This window comes from Ovis aries, chromosome 18 (assembly GCF_016772045.2).
Source record: "Ovis aries strain OAR_USU_Benz2616 breed Rambouillet chromosome 18, ARS-UI_Ramb_v3.0, whole genome shotgun sequence".
Classification (NCBI taxonomy): domain Eukaryota; kingdom Metazoa; phylum Chordata; class Mammalia; order Artiodactyla; family Bovidae; genus Ovis; species Ovis aries.
In genome coordinates, this window is record NC_056071.1 from 53328613 (window position 1) to 53349784 (window position 21172).

At 52.7% G+C, this 21172-nt stretch overlaps 1 protein-coding gene and 1 pseudogene across 5 annotated transcripts in view; both read right to left on the minus strand.

Moving 5' to 3' along the window:
• The window catches only part of FRMD5 (FERM domain containing 5), a 325536-nt gene that overhangs the window by 5992 nt on the left and 298372 nt on the right, over positions 1–21172 (minus strand). For 3 of the 5 annotated variants that reach the window (XM_027957326.3, XM_027957325.3, XM_060401885.1), the window contains exons 7-13: positions 19535–19622; positions 11650–11738; positions 8620–8683; positions 7997–8088; positions 5367–5441; positions 4739–4807; positions 3748–3854 (exon numbers count right to left, since the gene is read on the minus strand). In XM_027957326.3, coding sequence (XP_027813127.2) covers positions 3748–3854; positions 4739–4807; positions 5367–5441; positions 7997–8088; positions 8620–8683; positions 11650–11738; positions 19535–19622 — 584 coding nt within the window. The other 2 variants (XM_042235374.2, XM_060401886.1) reach the window with 2 other exon arrangements.
• On the minus strand, positions 11745–18154 carry LOC105603209 (large ribosomal subunit protein eL39-like; annotated as a pseudogene).

A 21172-nucleotide genomic window follows, 5' to 3' on the forward strand; every position in this document is an offset into this window, starting at 1 on the left:
CCACCTCAGTCCTGTACAGAGCTGCAGGTTTCAGTACAAATCATCACTCGCCTCAAACCTGTAGTACTGGGATGGCTCAGGTGGGCGGCACAGCAAGATAGAGGGTGTCTCTTTACCTTGGAGGCGCTCCAGCTGATCGCCTTGCCTGGAGTTCGCTCCCGGTGGGCTGGGGGGCACAGCGGTCAGGAGCCTCCCCTGAAGCCGGGGCCCCAGCCTCAGGATGCGCACGCTCAGGGGCCGGAGGCAGTGATTAGTCAGCCGGAGCTGAACTCGGACTCGTGTGTGAATCTTAATCAGGCTCTTCCCCATGGTGGCCCAGGAAGGCAGGCACGTCTTCAGTGGAAACCAGCTGGTCTCCTCATGGGACCGGCCAGGAAGAGAAGGTGCAGGGGGCACGGATGGAAACCCAGCCAGGGACGCAGGCTTTTTCACTGGTCACACGCCACGGCAGCCCCTTCACAGTGCCTCCAGTGCTGGAGACAGCAGAGCGACTCTGAGAGGCCAAGCTTATCAGGGCCCTGGATTCAGTTGGAAGCACTTAGACCCATAAAAAGTAATGTTTTCCCAGCCCGTAGAGCTGGTTCCCTGAGGCCCGTTATCAGGGCCCCAGGCCTCTCAGAGGGTTAGGGACCAAGTGGATAGGGGTGATGCCAGAGGGGAGAGGAAGCGGGACTGCCCCCAGAAAACCCAGGATGTGAAGCCACAGAGGCAGGGGGCCTTGTGGTGTGAGGCTCTGATGGGGGAGGAGGGGCTCTGTGGCTGGAAATGGGCCCTCTCCTCTGCTGGGCTCTGTGCAGTCTGGTTGCTGACTGGTGCCCCCGGGGGTACAGTGAGTGATGGGAACGGACATACCTGAGTGACCTCTCTGGGTCAGGCCTGTGCTAACGTGTTATCTTGGCATCCCTGAGAGCAGAGGGCAGGGCCAACCAGTGCACGCTTCTGTTTAAAGTTCAGTGAGATTACATGGTTTCATTCAAACTGTAATGTTATGTTAACGTTTTTGCAGTTTACCCCCATTTTTGGAGAAAAACAAAGCTTTCCCCTGGAAAAGGCAGGTTTCTGTGATAACAATTTCTATGGTGTATGGACTGCAGGAAGGACGACCCCTGATGGAGCATGAACCCATTTCAAATGCCCATAACTTCCTGGGAGTTGTGATGGTTTTTGCCCTTCCTCTGAGGCCCCCATCACATCCCTCCCACCCTTCCCTGCCTGGTTGGGTGGACAGTGGGGATCAGCCGTGTTAGGTGCTTTAAAGGCAAAACCTCCCCTCAGAGATGATGCAGCTGAACTCTCTCCTCCTGAAATGATCCATTCTTTATTTCACTAGGCTTCCTGACCCCTGTACTTCCTAGGTGGCACAGTGGTAAAGAATCTGCCTGCCAGTGCAGGAAACATGAGATGTGGGTTCGATCCCTGGGTCGGGCGCTAGTCCATGGGGTTGCAAAGAGTCAGATGTCAATGAGTGACTAAGCACATGGCACATACCTCTTTTCGACTCTGTTTAAGAAGCCATTTACTTTCTGGGCTTCCAGGTGGTAAAGAACCAGTGCAAGTGCAGGAGACATGAGAGACGTGGGTTTGATCCCTGGGTCAGGAGGATCCTCTGGAGAAGGAAATGGCAACCCACTCCAGTACTCTTGCCTGGAGAACCCCATGGACAGAGGAGCCTGGCAGGCCATGGTCCATAGGGTCGCAGAGAGTCAGACACGACTGAAGCAACTAAGCACGCACTGGTAAGAGCCACTTAACTGCTCGAGTCTTGTCTTTTTTCCAAGGCAGATGTCCATCTGCCTCTTCTCACCCTGACTTTCATTCTGCCCGTGAGTTTATTCCCACTGGGGCAGTTCTGAGCTGCCTACTCCCTCCTGGGTCTAAATGGGCCCCGAGGTGTGAGGAGCAGGGTGGCTTGGGGAGAAGCACTGGGACGGAGGCCTGCTGGGCTATCATCGGCCAGGTTTCAAGTTCTGAGGCCAGGCCCTGGCCCTGCGGGGCGAGGGGGTACTCTGCTCTAACGGCCCTCTGCATCCTCCTTGGCCATTCTGCAAGCACAGGTGACTTTTGGATGTTGAGGAGCTGCTGCTATGATGGGAGGAGGCTGAAGGCAGAGCCAGCGCTGGCTGGGAGCCAAGGCAGCCCCATTGCTCGTCTTGGGGAAGCTTGAGAACAGTGTCCCCACCCCTGGGGTGTTGCTAACCCTGCTTGCAGCTACTCCTGCTGACTTCTGTCTCCACCTGGATGGCCCCAGTCTTCCCTCTTCTGGGAATGCTGGTTTTCTTGATATTCTTCCCTATGCTGGGGAGCAGTAATGCCCGAGGCTGCTCTGTGATACCTGTATTAGTGCCAGCTCCCCCTGGGGGTGCCCTTCTCTCTGGGAGGACGGCTGTCCCGACTTCCTGCAGGAGTCCTGGGATGGACCTGATGGCAAGAAGGGCCTCAGAGAGGGGAGGAAGATATGTATCCTCAAAAGATGAGGGGACATTCCACTTTCCTGAGATGCACATCCCAGAATAAGAGAGCCAGGCTCAGTTCTCCACTAAAGAGTCAGATAGGAGGGAAAACCCGGGGGCAGTGTCCGATGACAGCCAGAACTCAGCAGTCCATACCTTGCGTCACAGTTATGCTTGGCAGTTTACAAGGCCACCCCACCCCCGACACCCGTCCCCCCTCTACAGTGGGGTCGACAGCCTCAGAGAGGTTAGCAAGCTGCCCCAGAACATGCACGGCAGAGCTCCCGTGCTGACCTCATCTTTATCTCCGGACCCAGGGCTCTCTGCACTGTGCTTGCTACTGCCCAGTCAGTGCTTTCATCTCTTTAAAGTACTTGCACAGGGGCTTCCCTGGTGGTCCAGTGCTTGAGAATCCGCCTGCCAACGCAGGGGCCATGGGTTCGCTCCTCAGAGCAACTAAACCTGTGCTCCACAACAGGAGACCACCACACGGAGGTGCTCGAGCACTGCCACAACTGGAAAAAGCCTGCATGCAACAAGGAAGACCTGGTGCCACCAAAAATCATAAAATAATAAAGAAAAGTACTTGCACATACACCAGCTTCTTCACAGCCCCATGGAGTTTTATAAACGGAGCACTGTGGTACTCCCGTAATTAAGGCAGTTGACACTGACACATCATTAAATTTTAAGCACAAGCCAGGGATCCTCCCAGAGGAGCAGCAGAACAATGTCCCTCCTAACCTAAGGGATTCTCCATTTTCATTAACAAACAGCATTCCCACAGAAAGGGCAGAGGGCCTTCCCTCCCCAGCCTCCAGGACAGAGAGGTATGAAGCAGTCATATTCTGTGTCCTGGTCCTCAAGACCTTCTGAGGCCTACAAAACGTCATCTTCAGGGAGGAAAGCACTCAACTTCATACCCGTATCAGGCCTGTGGGGCAACCCAGGTCAGTAACCACAGCTGAGAGCAAGAGTCCTAGAGTTTCCTCACGGTATTAACAGTCCAGAGACTAGAGGGGTATCAGCCTCAGCTACTGGGGTGTCTGGTTTGGTGAAGATACATAGACTTTGTCTTTCTTCCTGCCTCCACCAAGAGGACAGATTTCTACAAAAGGAGAAGGTGGTGGCAGCTACTGGAATGCTTCAGGACCATGCAAACGGGTTTTCATTTCCTGGTGAACTGTCTCACCCACCTTGATCCTTTAGGCTGTAGAGACCGGGTATCAGATCTGGAACATAAGTGAAAGCCTGCAACGTGGAGGGACCCTGGGTCACCTCCAGAGCTCGGGCTCACCTTCCATGATGGAGATGTGAACAGCTCTCCTGCGGGTCCTGGGGACACTGCTCAGCCTTGGGCCGTGGGTTATGGAGGGACAGCTGCGGCTGGGGACCATCCCCGCTCTGAGTTAAAGAAAAAGAGAACTCTTGACTCAGTGCACAGACAGATGTAGAGTTGACTAGTTGTATTCTAGTTACATAGAATTGCCTGGCTGTGTTAAGTTTTGTTTTTTAAAATCATTATTGCCTTAAGTCCCTGGATCCCAGTCAGAGATACTACTTCAAACCTGTCAACCTCCTAACATCCCAGACCCACCAGAACCTTTCTTTAGTGTGGCAACGGTGCCACCAGTCCCTGGGCAGGACTGTCGGGGAGGTAGAGCCCAGGATATGCGGCACTCCTAACAATGTGCCGAAGACCGATTCTGTAGCGCCTCCTGACTTCCCACAGGGGCTGCTGGGGGCTGCGGCTCCGTGTGAAGACAGGAGTAATGACCTCTCCCATTCGCAGAGGTCAGGCTGGCGGCAGCCCAGCCGCCTTAGCCAATCGTCTCCTCCCCGGGTCTCGTCAGGGTCTAGGAGATGCACTCCTGGACATGCCTGATTTACACCTACACATAAAGCACGGACCCTGAAACTCGTTCAGACCTAGTGTGACTGACTTCCTTTCATGGGTTATTTACAGAACCCATGGAATCTTGCTGCTTGGGCGTGTCCTCTGAGGTCTGTGACTAATTTGAGGACTTGGGATCACATAGAGAATTACCCAGGAAAGCGGCTCCTGGGTCCCATCTATTGTCTGGGCTGCATTCAGCCACCTGCCCGCATTCTCCATCAGGGCTCAGGGAACCAGGGTCAGCCTGTTCCCCAGGCCTTTGGCCGAGGCTGGTCTCTTCCGCTTCCTGCCTGGTTTGGGAGCTGTCATGGCCAGAATCTTCATAGCGCTCAACTTGAGATCCTGAGATCTGACCTGGGACCTGGCTGGGGGTAAGCCCCTGGCAGCCTACCTGTGTATTTCTGGCGGTTCCCGCTTGATCTTGGCACTGGACTCCATTACTTCTTTTGCAACTCGGCCGCTGTAAGTAGTAAAATAAAACATGTGGCAGGAAATGAGACAGTGTTCCAGGGCGCGCTCCTCTCTACGATCTCAGATAACTCTGGCTGCACTGGGAAGTAGCCTCTTTGGCCTAACCCATCCCAATGTTCAGGCCACTGAGAAGGGCTTGCTTGTGGGGGTAAAGAGCCCTAAGGCATCCTGACAGCTCTCTATCTGGAGTCTTTGGGATCTTCCGTTCTCATTTAAGAATGATTCTTCATTGTCCAGCATGTTCCAAAAATATTGCCTCAAAAAAAAGATCTTTAGACAAAAATGAGAGGCATCACTGTTACAGTTCTTATTTTGCTGCTTTTATAAGAGCAGGAGGAGAAGATATATATTGTCAAGCCCTACAGGCAAACAGCTGCAGAGAAGGAAATAGTCAAAGGGTTAGGAGATAGGAGAACCAGATGGAAACCACAGGCTTTTCTGGAGGTTCCCAGCATCTCTGTTCTCAAGGGTAAGGACCACCGAGCCACTGTGCTCCAGGGAAGGGTCTGAAAATAGGTCCGTAGTGGTTACTTACTGTCACTATTTACCTGTATCGGAACCGGCTCCCTTTAAAGAATAAATTGCTGCTGGACACTGTGCGCACTTGGCTTGACTTCTCCAGCCTGCAGCAAGGCAAAGTCCAGTGTGACAGATGGCCTGCAAGGCCTTACAGCCTAAGGCAGCGCACCCCCAGCTCCTTCCAAAGCCTACTTGAGGAAACCCTTTGGGAAAAGGCCCTTCACAGCCCCGCTTGTCTCTGACTCTCCGTTGGCCCCTGAGGGCCACACTCTGGGCCTCAGTGCTGGGGGCGGGCAGGCTGCATCCTGCTTCCGTATCAGGAGTGTACGGGCTCCCCAGGGGGACCAAGAGAACAAACATTAGGGCCAGGGGCTGGCCGAGTAAGAGAATGCCACCCGCTGAATCTCAGCCAGGTCTCTGGTTAGCAGTGTGCCCCGGGCAGGTCTCTTTCCTCTCCCATTCTTCTCTATAAAAGAGTGGAGCTGGGACTGCTTGACCTCAGGAGTCCCTTCCAGACCCAGCATCTGAGAGTCCATGTGGATATGTGGGTAACTGTGGGTGGAGAAGAGAGGAGAGTCTGCCTTCCTATTCTGTCTCCTCCTTGGAGAACCTACAGTGTGGTATCACTTTAGAGACTCTGAAAAGCCCTGAAATGAAGCAACTAGCTGACCTTTAGTACAGGTTCCACCATTTATTTGAACTCGGACCCATTCACCCTCTCTCAGAATACCTATTAACACCGCTGCCGAGGCTGTGGACAGTGGATAGGCTCTGGACAGCCTATCTATCCTCTTGAGTGACCTCTGTGACCTCTTTAGTCCTCTCACACTTAGACAAGGAAGCTTGGGCAGAGCTCCCCAGATTGAATCTCCTAAGACCCAACTCCACCCACAACATGCCCTGGGTGCATGTCGTACTAACCCAGCTGGGAACCCATCTGGTCCAAAGTCTCTGTCCTGAGTGGTCAGCGAACATTTAGGGAGGCGTCCCTATATCCAGGAACAGCAGTTCCTGGGGACACCATCCCCACCTGTGTCAGGGCTCCACGAGCCTCTGAGCCTACCTGCCCTCCTGCATAAGCACATTCTTTTTTTTTTTTTTTGCTTCAAAATATTTAATACGTGTCAGATACGTAGTTATATTTTTATCTGAACACGTTCTTGAGTCTGACCCAGCGCCTTGTAAAACCCTAGGCCAGACGCAAGGCAGAGATCTGAGTGCATGGCAGATGCTGAGTGAAGCCAGAGCTAGAGACTGGGCACAAGTGGGGATCGGACCCAGGATGCAGGTTTCTAATACTTAGTCTGTAGTCAGTGGAAAACAGTGGCAAGCAGCCCTGGTTTCCACTGTGGATGCTGTCAGGGTGTGGAGACCAATTCACGAAAGACTCAGAAACTGAGTTTGGGCACAGGTTCAGACCATGGCACAGAGGGAAAAGCAAAGGCAGGCCTCCAAAAACGATGCTGAGACGTTCTCCTGGCTTTCCTTGGACAGCCAGGGACTGAATAGGAGGGAAACGGGACCACATGAAAATCTTCCACGTGCCTTCTCCATGAGAAGAAAGAAGCCCACTCAGGTGAGAGTTCAGGCTGCCGATTCAGTTCCTCCCCCCAATTCTGCTATCAAATGCACAGATGTTATTACACAGCTCAGAAAACCTGCCCAAGGAACAGCCTCGGGCCCTGGTAACAGGGAGGAGACATCCCACAGCAGGCAGCAGAGTCCTTGGAGTGGCGGGGATGGGGTCCCCGACCCCCTCCAGCCCCCTTCCCCTGACAGGGAGAACTATGGCCTGTCAGGAGGTAAATGCTACACATTCCGTCTTTATTGTTCTGATCAAGATGCAGCTTATTAAGGGATAAATCATTACATTCAGTTTTAAAAACAAGGCCAAGAGTTTTAGTGAAACAAACTTTTTCTGGCATCACCTCAGTTTCTTGATGGGCTATTTCTTTGCTTCCTGATGCTTTTATAACCACTTTCTTAAAACTGGGCACAAAAGCCTCAGTACAACTTGACAAAATCATTTGGTAAGCTGTGCTCTTGCCTTTGACCCAAAGCTGGTATCTCAGTAACAGACAAGTCTTTGCTCCCTCCAGCTACCCCAACGCCGGGCTCCTAGGTACTTGGCCTGTCACTGGCAACATCTCTGTCAGTGACACAGCAGGAAGGGCTGGGCATCAGCTCCAGCTCAGCAGCAGGCCACCCACTGGGGAGTGGGCCCCAGAGTCTCTCCAAGACTTAGGAAACTGTTCTGGGTTGTGACTGCTCCCTCATGGAGCTCTTGTATTCTGGGCCGCCCAGGCCTCTGAATGGCTCCACAGGGCTAGCTTAGAGTCAGATACCCATGGGCTTTCTTTGGCCCAAGCCTTCCCCTAGGAAGACACAGAGGTGCTCTGCCACAGGGATGGGGGGGTGGGCAGCTGTCCAAGGACATCACTTGGGCAGCTCTGCTGAGGCACTTTCCCAGACCTCAGCTTTGACCCTCCAGCCGGTACAGTCACCTGGAAAGGATTCTGGGTTTTATAAGGAGGCCCAGCTTTGTCATCTCGTGTTCGCCTTTGTCAGTTTCTTGGTTTCCTGACCATCACTGCTCTAAAAGTTGATTCTCTGACTCTGGCCCTGATCAAGGCAGTCCCCACCCCAGGTATCCACTCACTTGTAGAAGGCCTGGTTCTCAATTCCACACTTCCAGAGGTGCTTGCAGGCTTCTGGAGTTGGAGCAAAATATGTGAGAATAATTTTCTTTTCCTACAAAAAATCCCACATAGGAATAGCTGAGTGTGGATGGAGACGCGAAGGGCGAAGTGGGCCAGGACACTGACCCTTGGGCTGTCTGAGGGTTCCCTACCGCTCCCGGGGACCGGCTTCAGGTGGGGAGAGAAGCCTTAGCACCCACGGGCAGAGCTCAGGTCAGTGTGCAAGGGCACACCTGGCAGTCGGGTCCCATCAGAGTGAGTCTCTGCTGGCCTAGCGTGAACGAGACGAGCCCTCTCCAGAGAAAGTGGCAGTCTCATCTGGAATTTTTCTCTTTTGGGGGGTATTTATTATCTTCCTGGAATTTTCATATGGAATCAAAAGAATCTTACTTAGGTATGGAACCTTAGGGGTCACCAGCATCCCTGATGAAGTACCTGTGCTCCAGGGCCTAGCCATCTCCATTCCTCACCTCCATATCTTGCCCTTGCTCCTGACTTAGCCTGCAGGGGGCTTAGCTCTACCTTGGTGGACCACCTTGGTTCAGCCCAAGCCCTCCCTGAAGAGAAGGAAACAAGCACTCACCTCTTTCTGACTTACGTATAAATAAAAGGTCTTTCCTTCAAATTTCAGCTTGGTCACCTCATTCCTAGAAGCACAAAGAGAGCGCCCGTCAGCTCGCTGGGGGCTGCCTGTTCACAGCTAAGTCTCGTAGATGCACAGCCCACCCCGACTGGAAGGGGCTCCAGGCACAGACACAGTTTTAGCCAAAACTAGAACCGAAACAAGACAGCAGCGCAGGGGCCTTAGAGAACAGTTGCTGAAACAGTTCAATCCACAGTTTTCTGGTCAATCACTCTATCATAATAGGGTGATAGGAGGATTTCGGGCTCATCAACAGTGGCTGTAAAAGGGAAACGTCTGCACGGGCAGTGAGTCTAGGTAGAGTGGTCCTGGGCCATTTCAGGATTTGGTTCATAACACAGGTGCATTATCTAGATGGGACTGTCAAATGTAAGATGCCACAGGTAGCTGATGAGGCCAAAGTTCAAGATACAGCAAATAATGAGAAACAATGCAACCGGGTTCTGAGGGAGCTGAGTCTTTCAGGTGACGGTGCCACTGGATGGAGAATGCAGTCTAATGCAGACAAATGTCAGACGATCTCGGGGAGGGGGCAGGGCAACATACCAGAGAGAGGACAGATTACATGGAACAGTCATGCAGCGTACTGACCAGGAAAGGGGCTTAGGGGTTTGTGTAGAAAAATCCTTGAAGCCACCAGCCCAGTGAATGGCTGCAGTAAAAGAGGCAAACAGGATACTGGGGTACATCGCCCGCAGGACAGACACAAATCAGAAGAAGTGACATGGTTACTGTACATGGCACGGCTTCGACCTCACCTCCACATCCTGCTCTCAGCCTTGGTGACATTTACAAAGTGGAAAAACGGACCAGGGTCTTAGCTTAGGTGGTTGTCCCTGAGAGCCAGAGGACCAGGCCTCCGCGTCGACCAAGGCCTCAACTTCCCTTCTGCTGATCTGCCTGACAGCTTCCCTGTGGAGCCCGAAGGCCCCCTCCTACCTCACTGGGGCAGAGTCTTTATTTTTCTACCCTCTCCCCCCGCAGGGAGGTCTGACCATGCATATCTGCCTCCACTTGGCTTCTTCCTCTTTGCGATTTCTAGGGAGCTCTCCTCAACATCCTAGAAAGGCAGCAGAAAGGTGGTGAGAACAGTGTACCCGGCTTACTCCTGGACAAAACTCGTGGGGCAGAGGAAGGCCACTTGTTCCCTGGAAGCCACCGCCGGGTCAGGATGAGAGCTCGCACCTCTGGCCACCTGTTCCGAGCTCATAGGAGCCACATGGGGTTCCTTCTCTGTAAGGCTCCCTCCCAGGCAATCCACCTCTCACACACGTACAGAATACCGTACTTATCAATCGACTGATAACATAAGCACATGGATCATCTCAGCTTCAACAAGCAAGGTAGGAAAGTAGAAAATTTTCTGTTGGGAGTCAGATTGAAGTTGACATCTGTTACTCTGACGTTGAGAGAGATGAAGAGCCTTCCTGAAGAAGTGGGCTGTGAGAGAAGCCAGAGAAGGAAGAGGGTCTGGGGCATCCTGGAGAGCTGCAGTCGGGCTTCTGGAGGGTGAGGGTCCTTTAGGGACCACCGGCCCCGGTAACAGGCGAGTCCTCCGTGTTTTTAGCTAAAATGTCCCCTACCAGTTGCCTCATGTGACAGCTGGCCTGGTTGGAGTGTGGCCAGGACGTGGGTGCTCTGGGAACATCAGACCACCCAGAGGCTCCACGCGGCAAGTGCCCCTCACGAGGAGAGCAGTGCCTGACTCTGCTCAATGTCTGAAAAGATCTGGTTGGACAGAAGTCCCCGAACCCTCACCATCTTCACCTAGAGTGCAGTGAGTGAGTGAGGCCAACTTGGGAAGGTCGGGAAACGGGAGTGTTGGGGTGCACCCCAGTTAGTGCAGTGCAGCAGGCCCACCCTGGGAAGGGGTTTTCTGGGGAATGTGGCCTGGTCGGGCACATCTGGGGAGCAGTTTCGCAAGCACTCTCATGATGACTGTGTCTCCAAGTTTCATAAAAGTCATGAGGGTTGGAAAGGGGGTGTCTGGCTTGCAGCACCCCCAGCAGAAAGCTCGCCAGGGAGAGCTCTCCCCTTGGGTTTCCCACCAGCTCTTCTGGAGAAGGCCAAGGGGATGAGCCAGGAGTGGGATTCCGTGGCTAGCCCTGCTGGGCCAAAGAAAGATGCTTGTCCAAGCCCCTGAGGAGCAGACCAGCTTAGACCTCTCAGCCTAAAGGGAGGTTCAGGGGTCGCAGGGGCCAAGGAGAATGTGCAGCATGGTCTGATGAGGCTGCACGATGTCTGCATGTGCCTGAAAAAGTCTCTTGGAGAGCCACGTGTCCATCAACAAACTAGAGTCTGTGGCTTCAGCTCACAGAGCTCTGCCGCAGAACAGACCCCGGCAGATGGGCAGGGAGGGAGCGGTCAGTGCAGCTGCAGCGGGGGCTCCTGCCTGCTGGAGACAGGAGTGGAAGGGGACAAAGGGTAGGCATGTGACTTCTGGAGGCCGAGGACCCCTAAGCCCTGAAGGGATGGGATACAGCGGCATCTGTTCCCACAGGCAGTGCCCACTGAGGGGTTCAGTCTGAGGAGGGTGTTTTGCAGAGCACCAGGGTAACTTCTGTCTGCCCCAGGGGTCACTGCAAGCCCTCCTTTGTTAGGAGAGTGGGTAAGAAGTGACCCTCCCTGAGATGCTATGGCCCCCAGTGGAGGTCAGTCCCAAGGACTCGGTTCTTATGGGAACTTTGCTTCCCTGACACTGGCTCCAGCTCTAGACCTCTCATCCTACATAGGAACCAAGTATCCACACCCTTTCTCTCTGGAGAGGCTGATGGCTCTCAGGAACACCCCTTTGGAAGAATAGGATCCCTAGAAGAGACCACTACCTTCACCAGTTACCATCATGGACGCAAGGCTTAGGAGAGGGTTCAGAACCAGAACTCGCCCACTCACAGACAAAGGACATGGGAACCACAGCCCTCCCCAGCTGGTGAGGGGTAAAAAGCCTGTTTTGGAAATGAAGATACTCACCATTTAATGAAGTGGACTCTCTTGTTTCCTTGCAGAACAACAAACCCAAAAGGAGTGAAGGCCAGAAATGCAGCATTTCCTGACACGTCCTGTAACATAAAGATTTCCCATCAGGGTGGTGCAGGCATAGAGGTAAAGGGTGAAGAGCACAGCTGTCCTCTGAGGATACAGGGTTAATACTTGGCAACTGGTCACAGAGGGAAGAGCTTGGCATTTGCAAGTAACAGGCAAGTTTCTTACCTTTCCTGAGCCTCAGTGGCCTTAATTTAAGTTGTAGATTATAATACCAGTCTTAGAAAGCTATTGTGAATATCCAGAGAACACATTGCTGGGGGGGACTGTAAAATGGTCCAGTCACTTTGGAAAGCAGTTTGGGTGTTCTTTCAGATTGTTAAACGTAGAGTTACCGTATGACCGAGCAATTCCACTCCTAGGTTATGTACCCAAGAGAACCGAAAACATACGTTCACACAGAAACTTGTGCGTGAACATTCAGAGCAGGATTATTCATAGCAGCTGCAAAGTGGAAATAACCTCAGTGTCCATCAGCTGACAGACGAATAAACAAAACGTGGCATGTCCGTACAATGGAATATTATTTGGCAGCAAAAAGGAATGAACAACAGGTGAAGCTTGGAAACGCTGTGCTAAGTGAAATAAGCCAGTAATCAAAGAGCACACGGCATACGCTTGCATTTATATGACATGTCCAGGCAAATCCACGGACAAAAAGTGTGTTTCCGGTTGCCAGAGGCTACGGGGAAATGGGGATGGGGAGTGACAGCTGAGAGGTACAGGGTTTCTTTGGATGACGGAAATGCCCTAAAATTCAATCGTTGTGATGGTTTCACAACTGTTAACGGGCTAAAAACCATCGAACTGCACGCTTTGAAAAGGATGGATTGTTTTGATGTGTGAATTATATTTCGAAAGAAAGCAGCTCTGAGTGAGTGAGAATAGCAGTAATCAGTATCATGATGGCCTAACACACTGGACTCCCTCAGGAAAGTTTAGCTGAAGAAAATATAAAAAGCAACCAGCCAAGTGGAACAGCTACCACCAGCCCTGTGTCGCCTGAACCCACCAAGAGATCACCTGTCACTTTGAGCTGGTAAACAGGAGGCTTGAGGCTCTGCTAGGCAGAAAGGGGAGAAGGTGCGGCAGAAGCTGTAGGTCCTGGTTCCCTCCTGTGGGAAACGGACTCCAGAAGGCCCAGGCCTTTTCGAGGCTGGGATGGGGCCCAGAACACTGGATGCTGGGGTACATCCTCTCAGAGGTGCTTCCTTCCTAATAATGGCCACAGGTGAGCATCTGTCCTGCTGGGGGGTGAGGGTGTGCAGGGGGCCAGAAATCATGCCTGGATGCTGACTGAATGGGACTGCAGGACACTCATCTGAGACACAACTCAGATGGTGTCACAGGGTTGGAGTCGGGCCCCTGGTGTGATGCGTGCAAATGGGGGCTGTGGCTGCGGGGCTCTCCTAGCCACTCCCACCTCCCAGCTTTGCCTCACTGGTGCAGACCTTCAGCCTGATCAGTCCTGAGAACAGTGGGGGCTCTGCAGGGCCTCATGGGCCTTGCCTCAAGAAAAAAGTACAGTTTTGCCCTAAAACTGTCTTTTCGAGCCAGGGTTACAGGCATGAACAATGGAGCCAGGGAATAAGCCAAGAGTAGTACATTTTGCAAACATTTGAACGAGTGCACAGCTGCTACTGTCCTTTCCTTTCGGTCTGTTGTGACCCCAACACCTGGCTGCAAACACAGCATCGTTCAACCCATGGGCACAGCAAAAAGCTGTTTAAAAATAACCTGAATGGAGATACTGGGAGGCCATGGGGCTGGGCCTCCCCCTGCCTGTCACCAGGGCTTGGTGGTGGGAGCTAACGGCTGAACGTCAGCACTACACGCAATGCAGAGTGTGCCAGGGGGCCCAGCACTAACTGGGCGGGCTGGAGGAGTCAGACCTCTGTGAGGATCGCTGTGGTGACAGTGAAGGGAAGGGCAGGTCCTCCCATGAGCTGGGTTCCTGCGTTGGCACTGGTCATTGCACCATCCAGATACCCCAGGGCTGGCCTCCGAGTGAAGGATGTGTTGGACTTAGAAACAGTCTCTCCTGACCAGACTGGCTGACTAGGAACAGGGAGCAAACATGCTAAGAAACCCCGATTAAACGCCGGTAAATATTACTTATTCCAATAAATAATAATAGCACCTGTGCTATATCCCCATTCATCCTCTCATTTGAAGAGAGCAATTATCCAGACTGCTTCTGATGCAACAGCTGCAGACAAAGCTGCTGCAAGGCCCTGGCACCTGACACCCACTGGGCAGGGGCCAGGCAGCTGGGAGGTTTGCTACTTGTCTCTGCACGTGAGGAGTGGGACTGGATTACAGCATGAAACCTCACACCTGGACCAGCGTGAAAACACACAGGCGGCCACACCAACACCGTCTCTGGAAGCTTCCCGGTTTCCTTCCTCTAACGAGCCGTTCTCCTTGTGAGCCTGCCCCTGGGGTTTCTATGTGAAAGGATGAGTTACTGACAAGAGAAGGCGATGAGGACAGGGAGGGAAGTGACAGGCGGCCGCACCCTGTCTCCCAGGCTCCCGTCTCAGCCATCTTTCCTGCCTGTCCCCTCCATGGTGGCGCAATCAGCACCCCTGGGACTGCGCCACTAGTGACCTGGGAAGTGGAGTAAACACCCAGGTCTTGCCAGCCACAGAGCAGTTACCACCAGCCCTGCTCTACAGCCATCCTGCTCCTCAGCCCTGTGGAAGGAGCTTCAGTCCTGGTTCAGGACCCCAGCGATGCTTAATTTGCTCCGTAACCTCCTTGCTCCTCTGGGCCTCAGTTTCCTCATCTTACAGATGAGGACCACCATATAGACTTGAAGAAATACTACTTTCAGGACTTCCCTGGTGGCCTAGTGCCTAAGACTCCTCGCTCCCAATGCAAAGGCCCAGGTTCCATCCCTGGTCAGGGAATTAGAGCCCACAGGCCGTAACTGAGAGTTCACACGCCGTAACTAAAGATCTTGCACACTACAGCGAAGATTAAAGATCCCAAGTGCAGCAACTAAGACCCAGCACAGCCAAATAATTTAAAAAATCATTAAAAAAGGAAAAAAGAAATATTATTTCTGTATGATTTTAGGAAGATGGCCTAAATGACGTACTGCCAGGACAAGGCCAACGGTGTTTTGGGGAGGGGATGGATTTGCAGTCATTCACGTGTTCATATGGAACCCACCATGAGATCTAACCTGCATCCATCAGTCATCAGCTGTTCACCCTGAGATGATCACTCTGCCCAGAAAAGGATTTTTAGAAATCAGTCCTGATAGGTTCTTGGAAATGGGGACACCGGGCCACCTTTGCTCAGACCCACCTCTGAATACAGTGAAATAGGCTCTGTCTGCCACCCACCCCGAGGACATCCTGGGGGTGACTGGGTCAGGACCACAGCATTCTCAGTTGTTAATGCCGCTTAAGGTCACACAGTTCTTCCTCTGGACCTGACCGAAACTAATTCAATCTGGGTGGATGAAGCCTCTATTATTCTTTAAAAAACAAAGAAACAGAAAAAACCTTAGGAAAGAGGATTGCATATGCTCTTCCAGACAGTGATGCCCATTCCTGAAAGAGCTTGGAGCTGGGGGACCTTCACACTAAGCCAGTCATGAGAGTCAGCCAGTTTCAACATACTTAAACACAGTCATGGTACTTTCCTGCTGGTTCCGTGGTTAAGACTACACTCCACTGCAGGAGGTATGGGTTTGATTCCTGGTTGGAGGACTAAGGTCCTCTAAGCCATGAGGCATATCCCCCCCAAAAAAAGAAGTCTAAATAAACAAACAAAAAACACGGCCACAAGAATGTACAGTGGCGGTAAGGAGAGCAGGCAGCCCCCTCCAAGAGGCTTGGCATGCAGCCGTGAGAGCTCAGAAATGCACACCTTGGCAGGAACTTGCCACTGAAGTGACTTCGGTCAAGCCTTCCATTTGGGCAGGAAACCTAACATTCCCTGCATGGCGGCCAAGAGGGGCCAAGCTGAGGGCGAGGCGAGTCAGCACTGATCCCTCTTGTTCTGCTTCTCTGAGGTAAGGGGGTGATGTGTCAAGATGGGGGGTGGCTTTACTTAGAGAGGAGCCTACGCAGCTGGATTATGAAAGTAAAAGATCCCACTTTAAGAGCAAGGAAACGGCACAACCTTGCATTTGTGTGGTTGATCTACTCTAGATCCTGCTGAAGTCAACTTTTTTCTTGGTCTGTACAGAACAGGCATAAAGCCACCTCATCAATTTCTGTTACATTTTTCTACGATGATTTCAAAAGTCTCATAGGCCTTTTTGTCCTCTCTTGATCAGAGGTGGCTGTGAGTCCCGCTTTGTTCCTAAATAAATGCCATTTCTCCGAGGTGGAAGACTATGAACGACCACTGAAAGACGACAACACGGAGACGAAGCTTCGAGTCCCAGTACCGTCCTTGCCAGTAACCCTGGACATGTTAGTTCCTCAAAGCTCAGTGTTCTTATATTAAAGAGAAGACAAGAATGTCTTCTTAGCAGAGTTGTAAAGATGAAATGAGATACTGTGTGTATGTGCCTGGCATGTGCCGACTCTCAATAAATGGTCCCTTCAAAACTCATGATAAGAAGGGGCTCATGTGATGGGTTCGACCAGCCCATGAACCTCAGCAGGGCAGGGGGCCACAGTCTGGAGACCAGGGCAGAGCACCAGGCTCAGGCTCCCTGAAAGGAGCAAGATGGTGTCCCCTGATGTTGGAGAGATGTCAGGCTGGGGGCCAGGCACAAGGCTGGGCCATCAGTGGTTTGCTCCATTTTTCTCCTCCAGCAGCTGTAGGCTTGGTCTGCTAGGGGCTTCTGCCGGGAGCTGGGGGCCAGGGGAAAGGCAGAGAGCTCAGGATAGCTTTTGCGAATTCAGGGTTCGTGTATTAGTTAAGACAGCTAGCTAGAGAGGAGCCCTCTGGCTCTTCCACCCAGAGTTGGTAGGATCTCCTCTTCCTAGTCCCAGGGCCAGGCAAGGACATCCTGGTCAGAAAGAAACCATCAGCATGGACAGGAAGAACAGCAGCTTCTTAATCAGTCCAGGAGAACAGAGCCCAGCCAAAGCCTTGTTCTGCTCTCATTTAATTATCGAAACGATTCTTCTTCTGTCCTCCCTAGGGCTGCGTGCCCCAGATTCCCAGGGCCCAGTAATTGCCTCTCTGTTAATAGAAATCATCAGTATTTATTACACTGAGCACTCCAGCTTCTTTCGGCTCCCCTTGTAGCAACGTCAAGGCAAGTGCTTGGTAGCCTATCACCAAAGTGACTCTACTTAGTGGCAAGAGTAAAAGGCTCCCAGACTGTTCTTGCCCAGGAGGGCTGAGGACATCCTGAGCTGGAGCCCAAGGAGATGAGCTGTGGGGCCTGCAGCAGGGCCCTGCACCAGCAAGAAGTATGGAGCCCAGGAACACGGGAGTGGAAGCCCAGCGAGGTGACTGCTCCCACCTACTTCACAAGGAAGTCCGGGTGCTTCTGCTCCTGAGAGATGCACAACAGGAAGGGACCTTAGTTCATATTCCTGCTCTGCCACTCAGGGCCTTGCGCACTGTGGCCTGCCAGAACCTTCAGCTCTTTGTCTATAAATCAGGAAGAATAATATCCACACCCCAGTGCTGGCATGAGGATTAAATGAGAAAATAATGTGAAGGGGTTCCAGTGCGCCTGCCCGGGAAGGCATGCCACAAGCCCCTCCTCCCTCCCCGCTTCTTGGAGTTGATGCCGCGGGGGTGAAATGATGTGATACATGGGACTGGGCCTCGTGCAGTGCCTGGTATGAACGCTGGTTCCTTCACCTCTGTCTGATGGTGGACAGGCTCAAAGACAGGGCTGACCAGGAGCCCCCCAGTCCCAGGGTACATGTGGATTTGGGCTGCACACCAAGCGGGCTGCTCCTTGGCTTCCAGATCTCCGGAAACAACAGGAGAGACCTTCACCCATCCCACTCAGTTGTCATGCTCAGGTTACACGCCACCCGGTGACGGCCCTGCCCAGGGACCCTCCTCTCCTCAAAGGGACCAAACAGATGGGTCACATGCAGAGGTGACCTGGCATCTTCAGTTGACCTTATTCATCTTTAGGCAGCTGGGTCTTTTTTTTCCCCCCAACAAAAGGCCTCACGTGTTTATTACTAAGCCAGAAGCACTAGTGCAGAAACACTTGACAGAGAGAAAAATCATTCTGCCAATAAAACATACCCAGCAGGTCAGACAGTACGTGCTCGCAAAGTGATAATGATAAGATGCAAGTGACCTTGACACAGCCTAATGTGTGCCGCTTCATGTGCGAGATCCTGAAAGACCCAGCTTGGTGCTTCTCCAGTGTCTTCTCCTGAAGTGGTACCTGATTTTATTACCAGTTTTCATTTGAATCCATTGGAAAACGGGACGATTCTGCTTTCGCTTCTTGGCGAGGAAATCGCTCCATCCTGAAAGTCTTGTGAGAAGACGTGGAGCAAATTCAGCCATGCGCAGGGTGGCGGAGAAGGAAAGAAGGCAGCGGTGTCTCCTAAGGTCTTGAAGTGACTCAGGGGTATCTGCTGAGGGCTTTCACACCGACAAGGCAAGGGAGGCTCAGAGAAGCCTCTGAAGGCCCCAGTAAGGAGGGCCCAGCACTAAAGCCAAGGCCGGTTGACCCCAAAGCTCTCTTTGGTTCTCTGTAGCCCTCTGCCATTGGTATCCAAGCAGTGGATGCAAGTTAAACTGTGCTGGGGGTGCAGAAGGCATCATTCAGGAAGCTTTGCTAATTCATTTGCACATATCCGTATGTCATTTTTTGGGGGGGTATAAACTGGCATGAATGTGTTTTCTGACAGTGTTGGCCCTCAAGAACACGGGTTATCTGTCAGCAGGCTGTGCTGGTGGACAGGGAACCGTCGAGCTGGGAGGGTGGCCAGGTTTCTGAGTGCCAGAATGTTCTCAAAGTTAACTGAAGTTTTGGCATTTAATCCTATGCAAGAGCATCTCCTCACCAAGGGGCTACGAGAAAGGTAATTCTGGCTTCTTTGGTTTCTGTTCTGTTCTTTCTTGTTGGAAGCCTACACTGCCCCTCACTTTTTAGGAACGAGAGGTCAACGTTCAGACTCAGTTTTACTGGGGTCTCTCCTGTAGTGGAGAGAAAGAGGCACAGATCCGGAGGACTGAGGCAGAGACCAGAAGCGTCAGAGCTGGAATGAGATGACGTGCGGGGATCCAGCCACAGACAGACAGGGAGAGAGGGCCACGGTCTCCACCTCTCTGCTCAGTGTCTGCGGCTGCCCAAGCTCATCTCCCAAGTGCCAGACGCGCGTGAGTAATTACAGAGGGTTTCTCTGGACAGAGCCTCGCGGGCTGGTTGGTCCCTGTCCCGCTCACAGGCGCATAATGGAATTAAGTGCGACTCCACTGCCGCTCTACAGTCAATAAAACCCACTCCTGGACAGAAACTAGATTACGGGTCAGGGAAGGGTGGGCCGTGCGCTGAGCTCCTCTGATCATTCCCTGGGAGGGGCGGGGCTCCCACATTCCGCCTCTCCTCAGTTCCACCGAATTACCCACGGCTCCCAAAGGGGGGCCCTGGTTTCAGATTTGTTATTTAGACTGTGCCTGTATGCTTCAGCTCTGACGTGGCACAAGATTCCGCAGCGTGGAATCCAGAGGAGTTTTCACAATGAGACGTTTTCTCTGCCCTCTGTCACTAATGAAGTCAGTCATCTCAGTACTGAAGGGCAGGGTGGCGGGGGGTGGGGGGGGGTGGTGCAGGCATGAGGTCCCTCCCTGCCTGTCATCCTCTGGTGGGCGGGGGGCAAAATCGGTGCAGTCTCCAGCCACAGGGGTGCCTTACCTTACACGGGTGGGGGTCCACTCCATATGTCTCCAATGTCTGCGCTTTCCTTAAAAAGTTCAGCTCTGAAGTTGCTGGTGTTTGACCACTGGAATAAAGAAAATGAAGCGATTCAGGATTTCCTGTTCCTATAGGCTTCCCTGAGATGAACTCAATTAAGAAGTGCCCAGGGTCTCTCACGCTACTATTTCTCATGGGGTGTGCTCCTGGCTCTGTCCTAGGACTGACTTCACAGACCCTTTTCTAGGGTCAAACCCTCAGATGTCTTCAGAGTGAGGCAGGCAGTGTGATGAATGACATGGGCTGAGTGTAACACCATAGGGAGTGGTGGGGACTATGGCAAACTGGGAATGCCACCCCATCTAAAGAGGGAAGCTGCTCTCCAGCTCCAAGATGGTAGTGTTAGAAAGCAGGGCCCAGCATTGCTAGGTGTGATTTTTAAAGAGAATTCAGATACACTGATTTTTATGTGGCATTTCTCAGTTTTAAATATGATGGGGGCAGGAAAAAATACATCTATAGGCTGGCTGCAGGCCATCTGATCTGGACTGAGACACTAACACAGGACCTGTGTATCTTGTTGCCTAACCCTCTTCCTTTACCAGAAGGGCACATGGGACTGGGGAAAAGAGACGCAGTGAGAGCCGCTGCTGAGCTCCCCAGACTTCGCAATAGCTCTGTCTGCCCACAAGGTGATGACTATGAAGAGGAAACAAACAGAAAAAGAAACCAGTGCTGGAACCAAGCCCTCTGAAGGAGGAGCCTTGGGCATCGTCCCCTTCCTGCTGGCTCCTCAGCAGGAAGAGGTATGGACAAGCTCCGAATAGGACCAGGGCAGGCAGGGTCACACGGGGTCTCAGTGTCCAGCACCCTGGCAAGCTGATGTCCTTCCACTGATGTGGGGGAGGGCTTCAGGGACAGGAGGGGGTGGGTAGTTTGTGCAGTCAAGAACTCAGACAACTGCTGGACAGGACTGCAACTCTCTAAGTTCATCATCTGCCTCAAGTCCTATGGCAGGGCAGGAAGACAAGCCCGCCCAAGGAGGAGCTGTCCCCGACTCCCGCCCGTGTCTGTGGAGAGGCAGCAATCCATTAACACCCCAGCAGCCTTTGGGCGGCCAGGTGTGAAACACACCATAGAATTTAATGCACAGCCGGGGCCCTCAAGGATCTCAGAGCCGGAAAGAGGAAATGCAGACCAGTTTTAGGTGATGAAGATGAGGCTGAGCCTGTGTGAGCAGTGAGGGTTCTGTGCATACCTCTACCAGTGCACCTGAGACATGGGGAAGGTGTTGGGAAAACGCTGGCACAGCAGGCAGAAAGCCAGGCCCCAGAGGCCACTGAGCACCGACGCCCCTTCCAGGGAGGCGCTGCTCCCTGGCAGGAGGCTGCCCGGCTTCCCTGGGCTCCATTCACCCCTGGAGTCAGCCCAACCCTCTGGGGTCCTCCAAGTGGGCATCGTTTCCCGGGCGATCCCCCTGACTTCTGTTAGGTTTCTGGAGGACTGTTCCCAGTGCTCTGACATCTCTTAAAACCTTCCTGGCAGCGCCTCCAGGCAGCCCCAGCAGAGACCCCGGGTCTCTCTGAATGAGCCATACGCCCTCATGATGTGTGTCTATTCTGACTTTTACCACAAGGG